Raw genomic sequence first — 16866 nt, forward strand, 5'->3', positions numbered from 1 at the left:
GGCATTGGCGCCGCATAAAAGCGGCGCCGTGTCATCCACCGCCTAACTGGTGTCACCCACGCATGCGTGGTTGCCGTCCTCCCCGAGGCCGACCCGCAAGAAAATGTCGGATGGATCTTGCGGGGCGGCGGAGAAAAGGAGGTCCTCCTTCAGAATGGCCGGCCCGCCGATCGGTGGGCACCGATCGCGGGCCAGACCCCTTTTGAGTGCAACCCCGGTGAAAGAACCCCCCTCGCCCCCCCCCCCCACAGGCTGCCCCCCCCCCAGCGTTCCAGCGCTGTTCCCGCCGGCAGCGACCAGGGGCGAGATTCTCTGACCCCCCGCCGGGTCGGAGAATCGCCGGGGGCTGGCGTGAATCCCGCCCCTGCCGGTTGCCGAAGTCTCCGGCACCGGATATTCGGCGGGGGCGGGAATCGCGCTGCGCCGGTTGGCGGCCCCCCCCGCGCGATTCTCCAGCCCGGATGGGCCGAAGTCCCGCCGCTAAAATGCCTGTCCCGCCGGCGTAGATTAAACCACCTACCTTACCGGCGGGACAAGGTGGCGCAGGCAGGCTCCGGGGTCCTGGGGGGGGCACGGGGTGATCTGGCCCCGGGGGGTGCCCCCACGGTGGCCTGGCCCGCGATCGGGGCCCACCGATCCGCGGGTGGGCCTGTGCCATGGGGGCACTCTTTCCCTTCCGCCTGCACCACCGTCTCCACCATGGCGGAGGCAGAAGAGACTCCCTCCAATGCGCATGCACGGGAATGCCGTCAGCGGCCGCTAACACTCCCGCGCATGCGCCGCCCGGAGATGTCATTTCCGCGCCAGCTGGCGGGGCAACAAAGGTGTTTTCCGCCAGCTGGCAGGGCGGAAATTCGTCCGGCGCCGACCTAGCCCCTTAAGGTTGGGGCTCGGCCCCCAAAGATGCGGAGCATTCCGCACCTTTGGGGCGGCGCGATGCCCGACTGATTTGCGCCGTTTTGGGCGGCAGTCGGCGGACATCGCGCCGTTTCCGGAGAATTCCGCCCCAGGTGTGGATGGCGCTGGCAGGAAGTCGTTATTTTGGCCAGGCCGCTTGGCCCATCCGGGCCGGAGAATAGCGGGTGTAGCGGAGAATCGCCATTTTGGGTGACCCGGGCGATTCTCCGGCCTGCGCCGCGCAGATCTCGACTGGGCCGTTCCCGCCGCTTGGGTGCATCGCGGGAGGGCGTCGGACTGGCGCCGCGGGGAAAAATGGCGCGCCAGGCGATTCTCCCAACCGGCGCGGGAGCGGAGAATCGCGCCCGTGGTTCCTATCTGACAGGAACTGTGGCATTCTTTTCTTCTGTTGAGCAAGACTGAGTTGTATTGGAACTGGTTGCCATCTGTGTCTAGGATGTGGTACTGCAGCCTAGTTTGTAATCATGGTCAGGACTCCTGCTCATCACTGGTTTCATTTGAGGAGGCTTTGCTATTTCAATTTGGGATGTACCACCTCATAAACTTTGAGATATAGTTTCAAATACTGTTTACACTTTATGAATGTAATTATTAATACAAACACACACATGAGCACTCCATTCGACTTAAACTGCCTCCATAGCTGCCTCTTTACTGTTTTTACAGATTTAGATCTCCTGGAGATATCTTCTACGGTTCAGGAATGCCAACCATTTATTTCTAGCGATACAAATTATCATTGCAAGATAATATAAAAATAACAGCCATACAAAGCGTCATCAGCTGACCAAATCACCTTGACTTAAATTAATTTCCTTTCTCATGTTCCATCCCCCTTACACCTCTTCCCAGCCTGGATCCCCCACCTCCCACCTGCCCAACCCCCTCAGCTTTCACAGCTCTCTCAATACAGTGCCCCTCTATCCGCCACCCACTTCGCAGAGCAGAATCCATTAGCTTAACCTGGCAGTATCCCTGTTGAATTCAATTCAACACTTGGCCCTGTGCCAATGTGTGTGAATGACTACTGGAATGCCAAACTCGGTCCCTTCTTCTGAAGGACACAGTACAAACGTCTGAATGAAAGAAAAGGACTTGCATTGATATTGCGTCTTTCACTGTCTCTCAAAACGCTTCGCAGCCAATGAAATATTGCAACTGAAATTGAATTCTTGTCTGCAATCCTGCTGTGAGGTTCATTCCCTGGGAACTAAATTTAACGCAATCAAACATAGATCACTGCAGAGGCCCAGTGTCATGGCGTAGCCTCGAATCTCAATATGTGAGAACTGTTGATTGTGGAAGTGAGGCATTTTTAAGTCTTCTGCAACGCCCATTGAGAAAGATATCATACCAAAATAACAGAAAACGACCAGCATCACAGACGTCAGGAATCAATTCCACACACTATCCATGACACAATACACGTGTTCCAGTAGCCACTTCAGGCCCTCTCCACAAACAAACTTATGGCGGAAAAAGAAATCGAAGGCCGATTGGAAAATATTCTGGGAAGTTTTACTTCGCTTCCTTCACACAAATATTCGAAAGCCCAGGATATTAGAAAAAGAGACATCAATTGCTACCTTTCATCTTCATTTTCTCAGTCAGCACGGTAGCACAGCGTTTAGCTCTGTTGCTTCACAGCGCCAGGGTCCCAGGTTCGATTCCTGGCTTGGCGATCACTGTCTGTGCGGAGTCTGCACATTCTCCCCATATTCTGCGTGGGTTTCCTTCGGGTGCTCCGGTTTCCTCCCACAACTCCCGAAAGGGAGAATTGGACATTCTGAATTTTGCCTCAGTGTATCTGAACAGGCGCCATGGTGTGGTGACTAGAGGATTTTCATTCATTGCAGTGTTAATGAAAGCCTACTTGTGACACTAATTATTATTGTTATTAATAACTCATGTCTCCCACTCTCAAGAATCATGAATCTTGTTCGAAAGATTGAATAAAGATGTCGCATGAGGCATTTTGCAAACAGGACACACAGGAATCCTGAAGTGTGCAACGATTACAAGCTAGGTTGCAGTACAGCATGCTAAACACAGGTAGCATCCAGTTCCAGTACAGAGATGAGGAGATTTTCTTTTTCTCTCAGAGGGCCGTTTGTCTATAGAATTCTCTTCCCCAGACAGCAGAGGATGTGCATTATTGAACTCATTCAAGGCCCAGTTAGATAGATTATTGACAGACAGGGGATTCAAGGGTTATCAGGGTGGGCGCAGAGAGGAAAGTGGGGTTGAGACCACAATCAGATCAGCCACGATCTTTTCGCATGGGGAAGCAGGCTCGAAGGACCTAAATGGCTGACTCCTGCTCCGAAGCCCTATGACCCTAACTCTAGCTCAACAGCAGAACAGAATGTCACAGTCCGTATCGGATATGAACCTCATGAAAGTGAGGAGACTAAATAAAGCTCAAAAACAATAGGGTAGCTTCCAAAACTGATGATGCTGATTATCAGAATCCCAGACCAGAACCTGACAGTGGCTGGGATACGCCAATATTTTATTTTAATTTTGTAAGATTGTGAGGAAAGGATAGTTCGCTCCGGAAGTGATTGCACGAAGAAATAGGGTATGAGCGGGATTCTCCGGTCAGTGATGCCGAAATCACGTTCGTCGATCGGCTGGAGAATGCCTGTTTCCGACCAAATTGGGGGCGGCGCCACTTTCTTGATGCTCCTCCCCTTCCAAAATCCATTGCACGCCGTACCGTCGGCCTCAGGATGTTGCCTGAGTCCCACCCGATGCTCCGCCCCCGACCAGCCGAGTTCACGATGGCGTCGGTCGACTGTGGTCTCATCCGTCGGGAACTCGGCGTGGTGGCTGCGGACTCAGTCCAGCGCCACCACAGTCAGGGGAGGGCCGATCCGCGGGCATGGGGGACTGTTGGGAGGTGGACAGGTGCACAAGCCGGCCAAAGGGGGGCACTATTTTGCAGGCCGATTCCCCAAGCGACCGGCGCCATGTTGCATGGCGCGACCGCTGCAGGCTGCCACCATGCGCATGCGCAGCCACGGACCCGGCAATTCTCCAGGCCTTATCGGCAGCTACAGCCGGGTGCTCCACGCTGTCTTGCTGGTAGCCCTCAGCCTAACGGGGATCGGTGGCTATTTTATGCCGAATTTTCGGTCGTAAAACGCCACTGCTCCCACACCGGCATGGGGACATAGCCTCTGAATGGAGAATCCAGCCCCACGTATATTAAAACAAACTTTATTACTAACACAGTATTGAAGTCTTTAACATCACACCGGAAGATAGCTTACATGTACCCCTTAAACAATATTACTCAACACAGTGAAACAATACATTTAACTGTTATTTTTATTCCCACTTAAACAAGGGAAAAACATCTCAGCTCTAAATCCACTTTAACTACCAATGGCACATAGGAATACTTCCTTTACAAAGATGTCCTTTGAGAAAGTGAGACCTTTTCACATTATTCTAAAGTCAAGATCTGACTCCTGTCAAACCCATGCAGAAATTCTGTCTGTCTGTCTTGAAGATATTTCTCAGCTTCCCCTTGTCCTCAGATATGTCTGCATTGCTTTAAAGCATGTTAATCTATTTTAACTGAACTGTAGTGAGAGCAAAACTGCTTCACTTCTGGACATAGCTTAATTCAGATCAGAACTGACCTGCTTTCTCAGAATGCCTCATGCCTTAGCTCCACCCAATGACATCATCTTACCAAGCTGTAATCAAAATAACTCCACAGGGAATTCCCAATATCAAAGCAAAATTCCATTCGCCCAAGTTTTTTACAATGGTTTAATTGCACCCAACTCCCAACCTTTCAAACCCACATTCTTTGAAAACATGACTGCAGCAGTCTCACACACACACACTCACCCAGGCTTTTACCCCTCACTGCACCAAATACATATAATACAATACATCTGAAATTTAAACATTCATCACATGGTGGCAGGTTCTTCACAGGCGAAGATCATGGGAAAGCTTGTCTCGGGTAGATGATCCAGCTTCTTGAATCATGAGGGATTGACCAAGAGAATATCTTTAATGATATTCAGTGTGACACTCAGCCACCATAACTTCATGAGCAGCATGTTTCAGACCTTTGGCTGGGCTCCCGGTGAGATTCCTGCTGCCAGGAAGGACCCTGCCACTGTGAGAGTAGAAGACTGTGGATGTGCTGCAGGGCAGGTCAATGCTGTCACTCCAGGGAAACTGGCAGGGTGTGTTTGAAAAGAGTGAGGTTAGGGTATGTGAAAAAGGCAGAAGCACTCTGAAATGAAAGCAAAGTTCCCAATGAAAACTGGGTTCAGAACTAACGGTTAAGCAGGCAAGTGCTACGTCTAATTGGAAGGAGAGGAAGCATTCTATCATCCTTGAGGTCGGTCTAGTCTTCCCAGGACTTGCTACCCCTTACATCTGCTTCCTAGGTTGCCTTATGTTTTTTAAATTCAACTTTTATTGTTTTGTTTCCAATTATGGGGCAATTTAGCGTGTCTAATCCACCTAGCCTGCTCATCTTTGGGTTTTGAGGGTGAGACCCATGCAGACAGGGGGAGAATGTGCAAACTCCACACGGACAGTGACCTGGGGTCGGTATCAAACCTGGGTCCTCAGCGTCATGAGGCAGCAGTGATAACCACTACACCACCGTGCCGCCAGGTTGCTATTATGTTAAAGGTTTTCTACAAAACGTCAATCCACCAAGGAACCCGACCCCACATAGCTCCCATCCGCACATTGCTATCAGCGAGTCAAGGGTGAGGAAGAAGCATTGTCCTGGCAGGGGTGGCGCAAGGAAACAGGATCCCAGTTGAGGTTGTCGACCTCCTCTCTCAAATATTCCCTTGTTTTGCAGCATGGCAGATCCAATACCAAGCAGGGTCGGAAAGGAGAGTGCCCTCCTTAAAAGAAAGTCCTGAGTTCCAAAGAGGTAGCGTGGTAAATTGTAGAATTCAGTGAATCAGGGACACATATCAGGAATTCAAAGCAACTAATGTGCGGCCTGATACCCATATGGTCTGCAGACTTGTCACAATAGATTCTGCAAGTATTTAAATAGGAAAAAAGTAACTAAAGCTAATGTTTGTCCTCCAGAGAGTGAGTCTGGGGAATTGATAATGAAAAACAAGGAAATGGTGGAGGCATTGAATAAGTAATTTGAGTCTATCTTCACAGTAGAAAACTTCTCAAATATACTTGAAATTAAGAGGTGAAAGGGAGGGAGGAATTTGAAACAATCACCAATACCAGGGAAAAGGTGCTGGGGAAACTATTAGACCTAAAGGCTGCCAAGTCTCCAGGACATGCTGGCCTGCATCCTCGGGTCTTAATGAGGTTACTGCACAGATAGTGGATGTCTTGGCTATAATGGTGGGAGATGGTGGCGTAGTGGTAATGTCACTGGACTTGTAACCCAGATATCCAGGCTAATGCTCTGGGGACACGGGTTCAAATCCCACCATGGCAGCTGGTGGAATTTAAATTCAATTCGATGAATATAAAGGTAGCTTCAACAATGATGACCATGATAACTACCATTGATTGTCATGGAAACAAATCTGGTTCACTCATGTCCTTTATGGAAGGAAATCCACCATACTTACATGCTCTGACCGACATGTAGTTCCAGATTAACAGTAATGTGGTTGACTCTGAACTGCCCTCTGAAATGGCTCAGCAAGCCATTCAGTTCAAGCATAATTAGGACTGGGCAACAAATGCTCGGCTAGCCAGCAACACCCACATCCCATGAAAGAATAAATTATTTAAATTTATTAAATTCTGGAAAGGTCCCAGTGGGTTCAAAAATAGCTAACATGACACCTTTAATCAAGAAAGGAGGGAAACAAAAAGCAGGGCAGTTAGCCCTAACATCTGCCACCGAATAATTAAGGAGCTTATAGCAGGTTATAGTGAGGAAAAGCATAACGAAATCCGGCAGACTCAACATGGTTTTGTGAATGAGAAATCATCCTTAACTAATTTCCAACAGGTTTGATTCGAATCACTAGCTTTCGGAGCGCAGCTCCTTCCTCAGGTGAAATGACTCAGCAAGCGATTCAGTTCAAGGGTAAGATTCACCTGATGAAGGAGCTACGCTCCGAAAGCTCGTGATTCGAAACAAACCTGTTGGACTTTAACCTGGTGTTGTGTGCCCACCCCAGTCCAACGCCGGCATCTCCACATCCTAACTAATTTATTGGTGTTTTTTGAGGGAGTAATAAGCATGGTGTATGAAGGGGAACCCGTAGATGTGGTGTACTTGGATATCCAAAAGGTATTTGATAAGGTGCCTCATTGTACGTTATTATAGAAGATAAGCACACTTGGTGCAGGGAGGGTAACACGTTGACATGGATAAAGGATTGGTTAGCTAACTGAAAGCAAAGAGTAGGAATAAATAGGTCTTTTTGAAGTTGGCAAGTTGGAGTGCCACAGGTATCAATGATGGGGCTTCAACTATTTACAACCTATATCAATGACTTAGGTGAAGGGGATCTGTATTGTAGCTAAATTTGCTGATAACACCAAAATAGGTAGGAAACTAAGTTGTTAAGAGAAGAGACTATAAAGCGATGTAGACAGATTAAGTGAGTGAGCAAAGGTCTGACACGTGATTTTCCGCAAAAATGGCAAAGTGTAATTTTCGACAAGAAACTCGGTGCGATTCCCGGAGGCCCCGGCAGCACGGCACTTTGAAAGACGTTTTTTTCCCCATGTGAAAAATGGTGTACTTGAGGCAGGGAGAACCTGATTCACCCGCCCTGGGAGTCATCCGAGCCCTTCAATCAAGAGGCTGCTCCATTTAAGCAGCTCCACAGCACATGATCTGATTCAACCAAGAGGATGGCAGCTGGGAAACCTGTTCCTCGATTTACGGAGGGGGCCCTCACTCGTATGCTTGATGCCGTGGAAGAGAGAAGGGCAACAATATACCCTCAGGTTGGCAGGAGGCCCTCCAGTAAGGTAACAAATCCCACCTGGGAGACGGTGGCAGAACTGGTCCGTGCCAACCGCCTGACCAAGAGGACGGGCATGCAGTGCTGGAGAAAGACGAATGACCTATTACAATCAGCAAGGGTAAGTTCTGCCCGTCTTCCTTTGGCACTCCACCATTCTGTCACTTCCAGAATGTCACCTTGAACCCACAAGCCACCACCTTGCTGCTTCCCCACATCATCCTCCAACAGAACCCCTTCCTGCTTAGGTGCAGAGTCCACCAATACCTCTGACCCAACAGGTGTCCATCTCACATTATCCCCTTTTGTGATCCTGCAGGAGAAGAGAGCTCACAACCGGAGAGAGGGAGAGAGAAAATGGGCGGTGGGATTCCTGAGCAGAGGATCCCGACTCCATTCAAAGAGAGAGCCATGGAGCTCACAGGGGAGGAGCAGGCCTTGATTGAGAGCAATGTTGGCCTGCAGGAGGAAAGTGAGGAGCCTCTGCACCTTCATCCAGATGATCAGTCACAAGTGAGTTCTATGTTATGCAAACCCTAGACCAGGCCATGTACTAAGACCATGTCCCTTGCTTTTCAGGAACATCAGCCAAAGAGCCTGGCCCATCAACCAGCAGTGCCCCACCACCCACTCTCAAAAGCACCTTGGAGTAGTTCTCGGAGGACATGGATGATGCGTCACAGCTATCACCCGCACCATCCACCATCGCAGAGACATACACCTCGGTGGGCGAACCTGCCAGGCAGGCGCCTTGGCCACTTTCTGGTGAGCACCACAAATATTCAGATGCACCTTGGGTGGAGGCAGCATCGTCCCAGGATTCGGACATTTGGTGGTCTGCTGGATCCCAGGATGCAGCTGTGCTCCAGCCAGATACCGTGCCTCTGGACACATCATCCCTCAGCTGCTTGAGAGGCAAAGGCAGAGCGGGGAATACCAGGAGGGGTTGTCAGTGAGACTCCTGCAACTGCAAGGCTGAATGGAGGAGCCCCAAAGCCTCCTGTCCCAGGAGATGTTGCTGGCGATGTGTGGCACTCAGGCCAAACTGCCAGGGTGACAGCTGCACAGGAAAGCCAGGGGCAAGACATCAGATCTGAGCTCTGAGGCACGGCTCTGTGTCTGAGGACCATGGCTGAGGGGTTCCACACCATGATCTGGACAACTGAGGGCCTCCCGGACTGGCAGCGCCAGATGACGTTGAGGCTTCTGGAGCTCAGTCCAGCTGCCCCTTTATCCCATGAATAACCCAGGGACCCATGAGCACCCGGAGGAAGGAGGAAATGTTGAAATGCCTCCCAGGGCCTCCCGCCCAGTAGAGCCTGGCAGTGACCAGCCCTTCTGAATCCTCCCTTCCTGAGGCCGGCGCACAAAGGGGGAATGGGTGATGCAGCAATACCAGTGCGTCCCGAGAGTAAGTTGGGGCTGTACAGTTCAGGGTCCTCCAGAGGATGCCTGCCTAGGGCATCTCAGACAATAGGGCATGAAAGGCAGCAGTGTGCCTGGGAGTACACCAAGACTTAGTTCAGAAGGCGAAGGAATTGTAAGAACACAGAGTGGGACTAAATGAAGTTAAGCACAGATGGCTGGAAGTCTTTATCCCATATTACAAATGCACATACTACTACATTAAAAACTCTTGTTCTTCACTCTCATTCCATAGCACTTCACCCCATCTGGACACAGCTCTTCTCACACGCCCTCAAAGTCAGGCAAATGTTTAGGCCCAGTCAAAGTGAAAATAGCATAATTCCTGAAAGGTATCAGGCATTAATCCATGAGTTCTAGACCCTCGCCCCTAATCTCCGTTTAGTACACTGTGGCAAAGAGATATGAGCCTAACCTCACTCGCACATGAGCTGGGGAGTCAGCATGCTGGTACCAGACAGGCAGGAGTCCAACATAAGCAACAGCTGAGGAGCATCACAGAGCTTTTCTCACTGCGAGTTGTCATCATCCCCTTGCATTTTCTGATTAGCAGGCACAAGGGACCCCCAGGCGCAGGACCCTGGTGGCTAAGGTGTACTGCGACCCCCCTCCTGTGGTCGCAAAGGGGTGTGCACGATCTTCGGCCGGGGGATGTGAGTTTCTTGAACTGTCGGGCAAAATGGTTTCTATAGTGTAAGGCGGAAAACGATGAGGCCATCTACTCATGTGAACCCTTAATCCTGCCTATCCTCCATCCTCCAGCACTCTAATTAGCAGAATTGCCAGCTCCACTAGTTCCATACTGATTTTGATTAGTATGCTGCGAGGGATGAGAGAGAGGGACAGTCAGGTTGGTGTCTCGGCCGCTTAACTCCAGTACCTCCCCTCACCCATTGTCCTCCGTCCCGAAACAGCCAGTCCTACACATTATCTGGCAGTTACCACTCACTCACATCTCAGGCTCCCTTCCATCTCCATTGCTTAACCGGCCCAGTCAATGATCCCGCCCCTTCAGAGTCACCTCTGACCTCCCGTCTGGTTGTCCCCTATCTTAATCTCAGTACAGTACGAAGTCTTACAACACCAGGTTAAAGATCCGAGCAAAAACTTATAGCCAAGTTCCGCACACATGAGTGCGGCCTCAACCGGGACCTGGGATTCATGTCACATTACATTCATCCCCCACCATCTGGCCTGCAAAATCCTACCAACTGTCCTGGCTTGATGCAATTCACACCTCTTTAACCTGGGGTTACCCCATCTCTGGATCTGTAAAGATTTAATGACCTGCTAATGCTCGCATTCCAAGCATTGTTTGGCATCTTTGAATTTGTCTATATATGTGTTTCTGGAACATACCTCTTCATTCACCTGAGGAAGGAGCAGCGCTCCGAAAGCTAGTGACATCGAAACAAACCTGTTGGACTTTAACCTGGTGTTGTAAGACTTCGTACTGTGCTCACCCCAGTCCAACGCCGGCATCTCCACATTAATCTCAGTAGGCATTCTGACAAGATGTTGTAATTGTCGCCCGTCCCTCATGGGCAGGGTCAACTGGATGGTTCTGTCCACTTTGAGGGCTAATAGATCCTCAATGGCAGGCACTGGGGTCCGACACTTATGTAGACACAGTCCCTCTCGGTTCTAGGCACTCAAGCATTTATCCTTGAACCATGAGTTATCACCCCTTTCCTTGACTTTGAGAATGTGGGGAGCTGACAGTGTTAAGGGTTAACTCATGGCGGAAAATTAGTTTGGCGAGCATAACTCTCAGGAATGTTCAGAGATAGACAAGACTAAAAGGCACCCTTCTTATTCAGGCTGCATCATCCTGACATCTCATTGGTGTCAGCTCTTTAAACTTTAGGACTTTAAACCTAGGACTCTTCAATAGCCGCTCCATTAATTTTTAAAGGATGTTCGTTGCTGCCCCCCACCCCCCAGGTTCCCCCCACCCCCCCAAATGCTGGGCATCGTGTTGCCTTCTCTTTGTGGTCTTATTCACCCAGCACCTGAGGCCCACTTCCTCTAGTCTAATCACACCCTTCCCCCCACCTCATGAGCCCCGCACCTACGGGTGCCCCACACCCCCATGGCATTAACAGCTCACTAACTCAGCGCTCATTAAACTTTCCTAACAACACAGGCAGCAGTCTGACACAGTGTTCTCAAAAATGTTTAAATGACTTAGGCAGCGGGCAGCAGGCTTCAAGGCTACATATACCAGCCGTGACACCCCCCCCCCCCCCCCCCCCCCCCCCCCACCACCACCACGACCACCACCATCGATCCTGAGCCCCAGACCTTCACAACCCTAACACCCTTGAACTCCCCCCACCCACTTTGGAGCTAGACATCGAGCACTGTCCTCATGGACTCCCTGAAGCTATGTGGAGAGGGAGGTTCGCCTCCTTCCTCCCCCTCGGAGGCCATGGAGCCTGGTTCCCATTTTTAAAAGCCAGTAGCGCCCGGGTGACATCACGTCTGTTGGGTGGGAAGATTCAATGAGGGCTGAAGATTCAACTTTAACCTTGCTGACTACATTATAGTCCATTCAAATTGAAGCAAATCAGGTTCGCCTCCTTCCTAGATGTGAACCTCATCATATCATCGGGGAGGGCCCGGGAAGGTCAGAATTCTCGCCACCGCAAATCCCATTTTTGGCCTCTTGCTATATTTTGCAGCTATGATGGGGTTTGCGCCCATGGCTAACACGCTCGCTAAATCCCACCAATGGAGTATAATGTGGGAAAATAGGAACTTTGGCAGGAAGAATAGAAAAATGAGTATCCTATTTAAATGGACAGATGAGATTGCAAAGCCAGTAGTACAGAAGGATTTGAATCGCAAAATGTTGGTCTGCAGGTATAGCAAGTGACTCGGGAGACAACTGGAATGTTGCTTTTTATTGCAAGGGGAATTAAATATAAAAGTAGGGAAGTTTTAGTACAGCTGTACAGGACCTCGGTAAGACCACATCTGGAGTACTGTGTGCAGTTTTATTGAATCATAGAACATCTATAGTGCGGGAGGAGGCCATTCAGCCCATCGGGTTAGCACCGACCCTCCAAAGGAGCACTCTACCTATGCCCATTTCTCAGGCCTATCCCTGTAACCCCACCTAACATTTGGACACTGAGAGGAATTGGGAGACACTGAGAGACACCTGGACATCTTCGGACTGTGGGAGGAAACTAGAGCACCCGGAGGAAACCCACATAGCCACGGGGATAAATTGCAAACTCCACACAGACAGAATTAAACACGGATCCCTGGTGTTGTGATGTAGCAGTGCTAACCACTGTGTTACTGCGCCACCCATCAGTTCTAAAAGAAAAGAAAACAAGAGGAAACATTTCCCTCTCCCCTCCCGGTCACTACCCAATCAAATCCTCTCATGATCTTATCCCTTTTAATAAGGTCACCTTTCATTCTTGTAAACTCCAATGCATACAGACCAAACCCATAGAATCCGTATAGGCCAAATAGGCCTATATGGCATATAGGCATAGAGGCCAAACCTAGAGACAGAGAAGTGGAGTTGAGACCACATCCAGATCAGCCATGAATCTCATCGAATAGCGGAGCAGGCGACAATTAATAATAATCTTTATTGTCACAAGTAGGCTTACATTAACACTGCAATAAAGTTACTGCAAAAATCATCTAATCGCCACACTCCGGCACCTGTTCGTACAGCTTCTGAGTACACGGAGGGAGAATTCAGAATGGCCAATTTACCTAACAAGCGTGTCTTTCGGGACTTGTGGGAGGAAACAGGCGCAACCGGAGGAAACCCATGCAGACACAGGGAGACCGTGCAGACTCCGCACAGACAGCGACCCAAGCCGGGAATCGAGCCTGGGACCCCGGTGCTGTGAAGCAACAGTATTAACCACTGTGCTGCCATGCTGCCCCAATGGCTGAACAGCCTACAACTGCTCCTAGGTCCAGCAATAACCTCTGTACTGAAATGTCACATAGGTATGGGCCATTAAAACTGATCGTACGCTTTTCTCCAATAGTCGATACCCATATAGTAAACATAAGAATTTTACTTGGATGTAAAATAACTAGTGCCACTCGAATGCCAGAGTTAACATATCAGGGAATTGCCAAATGATTAATTAGCCATGTTATAATGTGACCTGATGCTTTCTTTAAAGACAAGGAATGGAAGTGTGGCGACAGGCAGTGGTGGAGGCACACTGAAGATGTTTTATCCATTTGGTGTAGGAAGCGAACCTGTATGAACTCGACCAAATGAGAAGTTGGGAGTGAACTTCAACCCATCATGTGTGTACCATATTCATGCTACCAATTGTGACGTCCCGTGATTACTTTTCCTAATTTACTGTTACGCTAAAGGCTCGGGTCAATTGAGCTGCAGGAAAAGCTCACTAGATGTTTCTGTTCTCTCTTTGCAGGTTTGAGTGGTCGGAAGCACCTCATTACCCAGAACACTCTCCGTTCCCCTTTCGCTATGATGCCAAGCAGCAACTCAGGTACAGATGCCTCAGAACATAGATATAGGAAGGAGGATGGAAGAGCAATGGGTGTGGCACCAACCAGGAGGAGACAGAGGAACTGGTGGCATGCGATGGCCAAGCTTCTGCTGAATTCTGGGGCACCTTCACTCAATGTCCGGGATGTTAGCATTCCTGCAGACAAATTGATATTGGTGATCACCTTGGCTTCCATTGGCACAGGGCAGTAAGCATTGTCGACTGTGCCAAGCAGTTCTGGCTGGGTTTAGCTACACATCTCCACAAGAAGTTTTTTCCTCAGCCTTACGGCTCCTCTAGGAGCTCCAGGGGGATCTCCATTGGGCACCTCCCCTAGGAGATCTCATTTGGATTGCTCTCTACATCATGTGACACCTCTCTGTTTTCCCTGTCTTCCACTGGCTGGAGGAGGTGCATGATACTGGTCTTCGAAAATAATCCCAAACATTCAGCTGTCATTTGAAAATGCAGTTCTTCAATCAGCACTTAGTATTTTTCCATAATAGAAGACCAGAAGTACAGATATCCATGCACTTCTCTGGGATTCCAAATCACCCAGGTCAGAAATAGTCTGGGACTAACTGTAATAGGCTTAAAAACATTTCTGTTTATTGGACAACTGAATCTTTCTCGAACGTTGTCCGAATAAAACTTTTGCAAAGTCAATGGAAATCCATTAAAGCTGATTTTTCCAGCCATTTGCTGTTGTTCAATTAAGATTTGTTTACTCATTTAAGTAACCTATCCTCCATCTTAAGGTCAGAAGTGGTGATGTTGCCTGATGATTACACCATGTTCAGCACCATTCACGACTCCTCAGACACTGAAGCAATCCATGTCCAAAAGCATCAAGACCTGGACAATATCCAGGCTTGGGCTGAGAAGTGGCAAGTAAAATTCATGCTACACAAGTGCCAGGCAATAACCATCTCCTGCAAGAGAGGATCTAACCATCGTCCCTTGACATTCAATCGTATTGCCAACGCTGAATCCCCCACAATCAACATCCTGGGGGTGACCATTGACTAGAAATTGAACTGGACCAGCCATATAAATACTATGGCTACCAGAGCAGGTCAAAGGCTGGGAATCCTGCAGGACGTAACACACCTCCTGACTCCCCAAAGCCAGTCCACCATCCACAAGGCACAAGTCAGGAGTGTGATGGCATGGGCCAAACCCTTAAGCGTACAATAACATAGAGCGCAATTTTAGCCTCACACCCAGCAGAAAACTGACGGGTCTGGGTGAAATGTTGCTTTTATACACCACCTGATTTTACTCTCTGCTCAAGCCAACATAGGGCAGGCTGTAGAATTGGCCAATTCAATCCAGCTATGATTTCAGTTAAAATGGCGCCACCCCGTTCTCCATATTACCTGACACTTTGTGGTATTTACCGTTGGTTCAACTGGGGCATGTGGCAAATTCAATTGGCCCAGTCTCCTTTGATTGTGGTTCACTCCTTTACCCATTGTTCAGCAATTGGTGACTAGCACCATGCCATAATTCTGACCCGAAACACTGCGGACAAGTAATCATGGGGTTCCAAGACTGCGTGACTGCTTGTATGAAGGAAAACATTTTCTCAGATACCAAATAACTCCTTGTGCAGACTGTGAAACTGCTTTGTCTATTACAATAGATCAGAAGTTATGTGCGTTGCCCGTCAATGATTCATTCCCATGGCCAGCCTCAAATGTTAATAGACTTTGTTAGACGCAATTCTACGAGTTGTTTAAGGATTATTTAAGCATTACATTGCTTACTTTCAATGCCTCCCATGATTCATAAACTGCTCTGACTGCACACAATAGCATCTGTGCAGATTCACTGAGTGCCCTCCTACACACCAGAATGAAAGCAATTTGGGAATGCAGGGAGAAATATTGCCCTAGCCCCCTGGTTGTAACAGAGGGGCTTAAAAAAAAGCCCCCAATCAGAGGGGCTTAAAAAAAAGCCTGATTTCTGTACTAATTTTGAGCCCAAAGGCTGCTGTCTATTAAGAAGGAGAGTACTGTGAGATCTAAAGTGAATATAAATGGAGAGCATGAGGGAAGGCAATGTAAATCAGAATCGGCGACATACAAACAAAAATTTTCATTGGAATGAAGAAGGTTGAAACGACACCTGATGGACGGTTTCAAAGTTAGGAGAGGTTTTGATAAAGCCGATTGTTCCACTGCTTGGTGACTCGATATGTTGAGTCCATAAATTTGAAAAAATAAATCATTTTCTGAACAAAGGGAGAGGTTAGGAGAAATTTTCCTTTCCGCACGGAAGGTTGTTACAACATGCGGTGCCCGATCAGAAGCTACCGCGGATGCTAGATCCCTTCTGGAAGGGAAGTGAATGAGGGTGGCACAGTGGTTAGCACTGTTGCCTCACAGCTCCAGGGTCCTGGGTTCGATTCCAGCCTCGCGAGACTGTCTGTGTGGAGTTTGCACATTCTCCCCGTGTCTGCGTGGGTTTCTTGCGGATACTCCGGTTTCCTCCCTGTTATAACCTGCCTACTTACGATTGGCTGGGGACTAATGACTATCCCACAATCCTATGGGAGTATGAACTTCCCCAATGAGGGGGGGGCGGAAAAACTCCTAGTATAAATAAGCTGGCCAGTTCAGGAACCAGCAGGAAGGAGAAGGTAGCAAGGGAAGTTACTGCTACTGTTATATATATATTGTTATAGTAAATAAACGTTATTATTTTGTATCCTTAAAACTCATGCTGGATTCTTCGTGGCCCTTACAAAACTGGCGACGAGGATGGGATTCCTTGGACTTTGGGGGGGAGGGATGTTATATCCTGCCTACTTACGATTGGCTGGGGACTAATGACTATCCCATAATCCTATGGGAGTATGAACTTCCCCAATGAGGGGGGCGGAGAAACTCCTAGTATAAATAAGCTGGCCAGTTCAGGAACCAGCAGGAAGGAGAAGGTAGCAAGGGAAGTTACTGCTACTGTTATATATATATTGTTACAGTAAATAAACGTTATTATTTTGTATCCTTAAAACTCTTGCTGGATTCTTCGTGGCCCTTACAAAACTCCCACAGTCCAAATAT

General features: G+C 48.8%; 1 protein-coding gene across 11 annotated transcripts in view; it reads left to right on the forward strand.

The window, feature by feature from the left end:
• adgrb3 (adhesion G protein-coupled receptor B3) overlaps positions 1–16866 on the forward strand; it is a 1156404-nt gene that overhangs the window by 299608 nt on the left and 839930 nt on the right. For 7 of the 11 annotated variants that reach the window (XM_072498355.1, XM_072498358.1, XM_072498361.1 and 4 more), the window contains exon 3: positions 13721–13798. The exons of the other annotated variants lie outside the window; for them this stretch is intronic. In XM_072498355.1, the coding sequence (XP_072354456.1) occupies positions 13721–13798 (78 nt within the window). The remainder of the gene's footprint in view (positions 1–13720; positions 13799–16866) is intronic. 11 annotated transcript variants of the gene reach the window in all.

This window comes from Scyliorhinus torazame, chromosome 4, assembly GCF_047496885.1.
Source record: "Scyliorhinus torazame isolate Kashiwa2021f chromosome 4, sScyTor2.1, whole genome shotgun sequence".
NCBI classification, from domain to species: domain Eukaryota; kingdom Metazoa; phylum Chordata; class Chondrichthyes; order Carcharhiniformes; family Scyliorhinidae; genus Scyliorhinus; species Scyliorhinus torazame.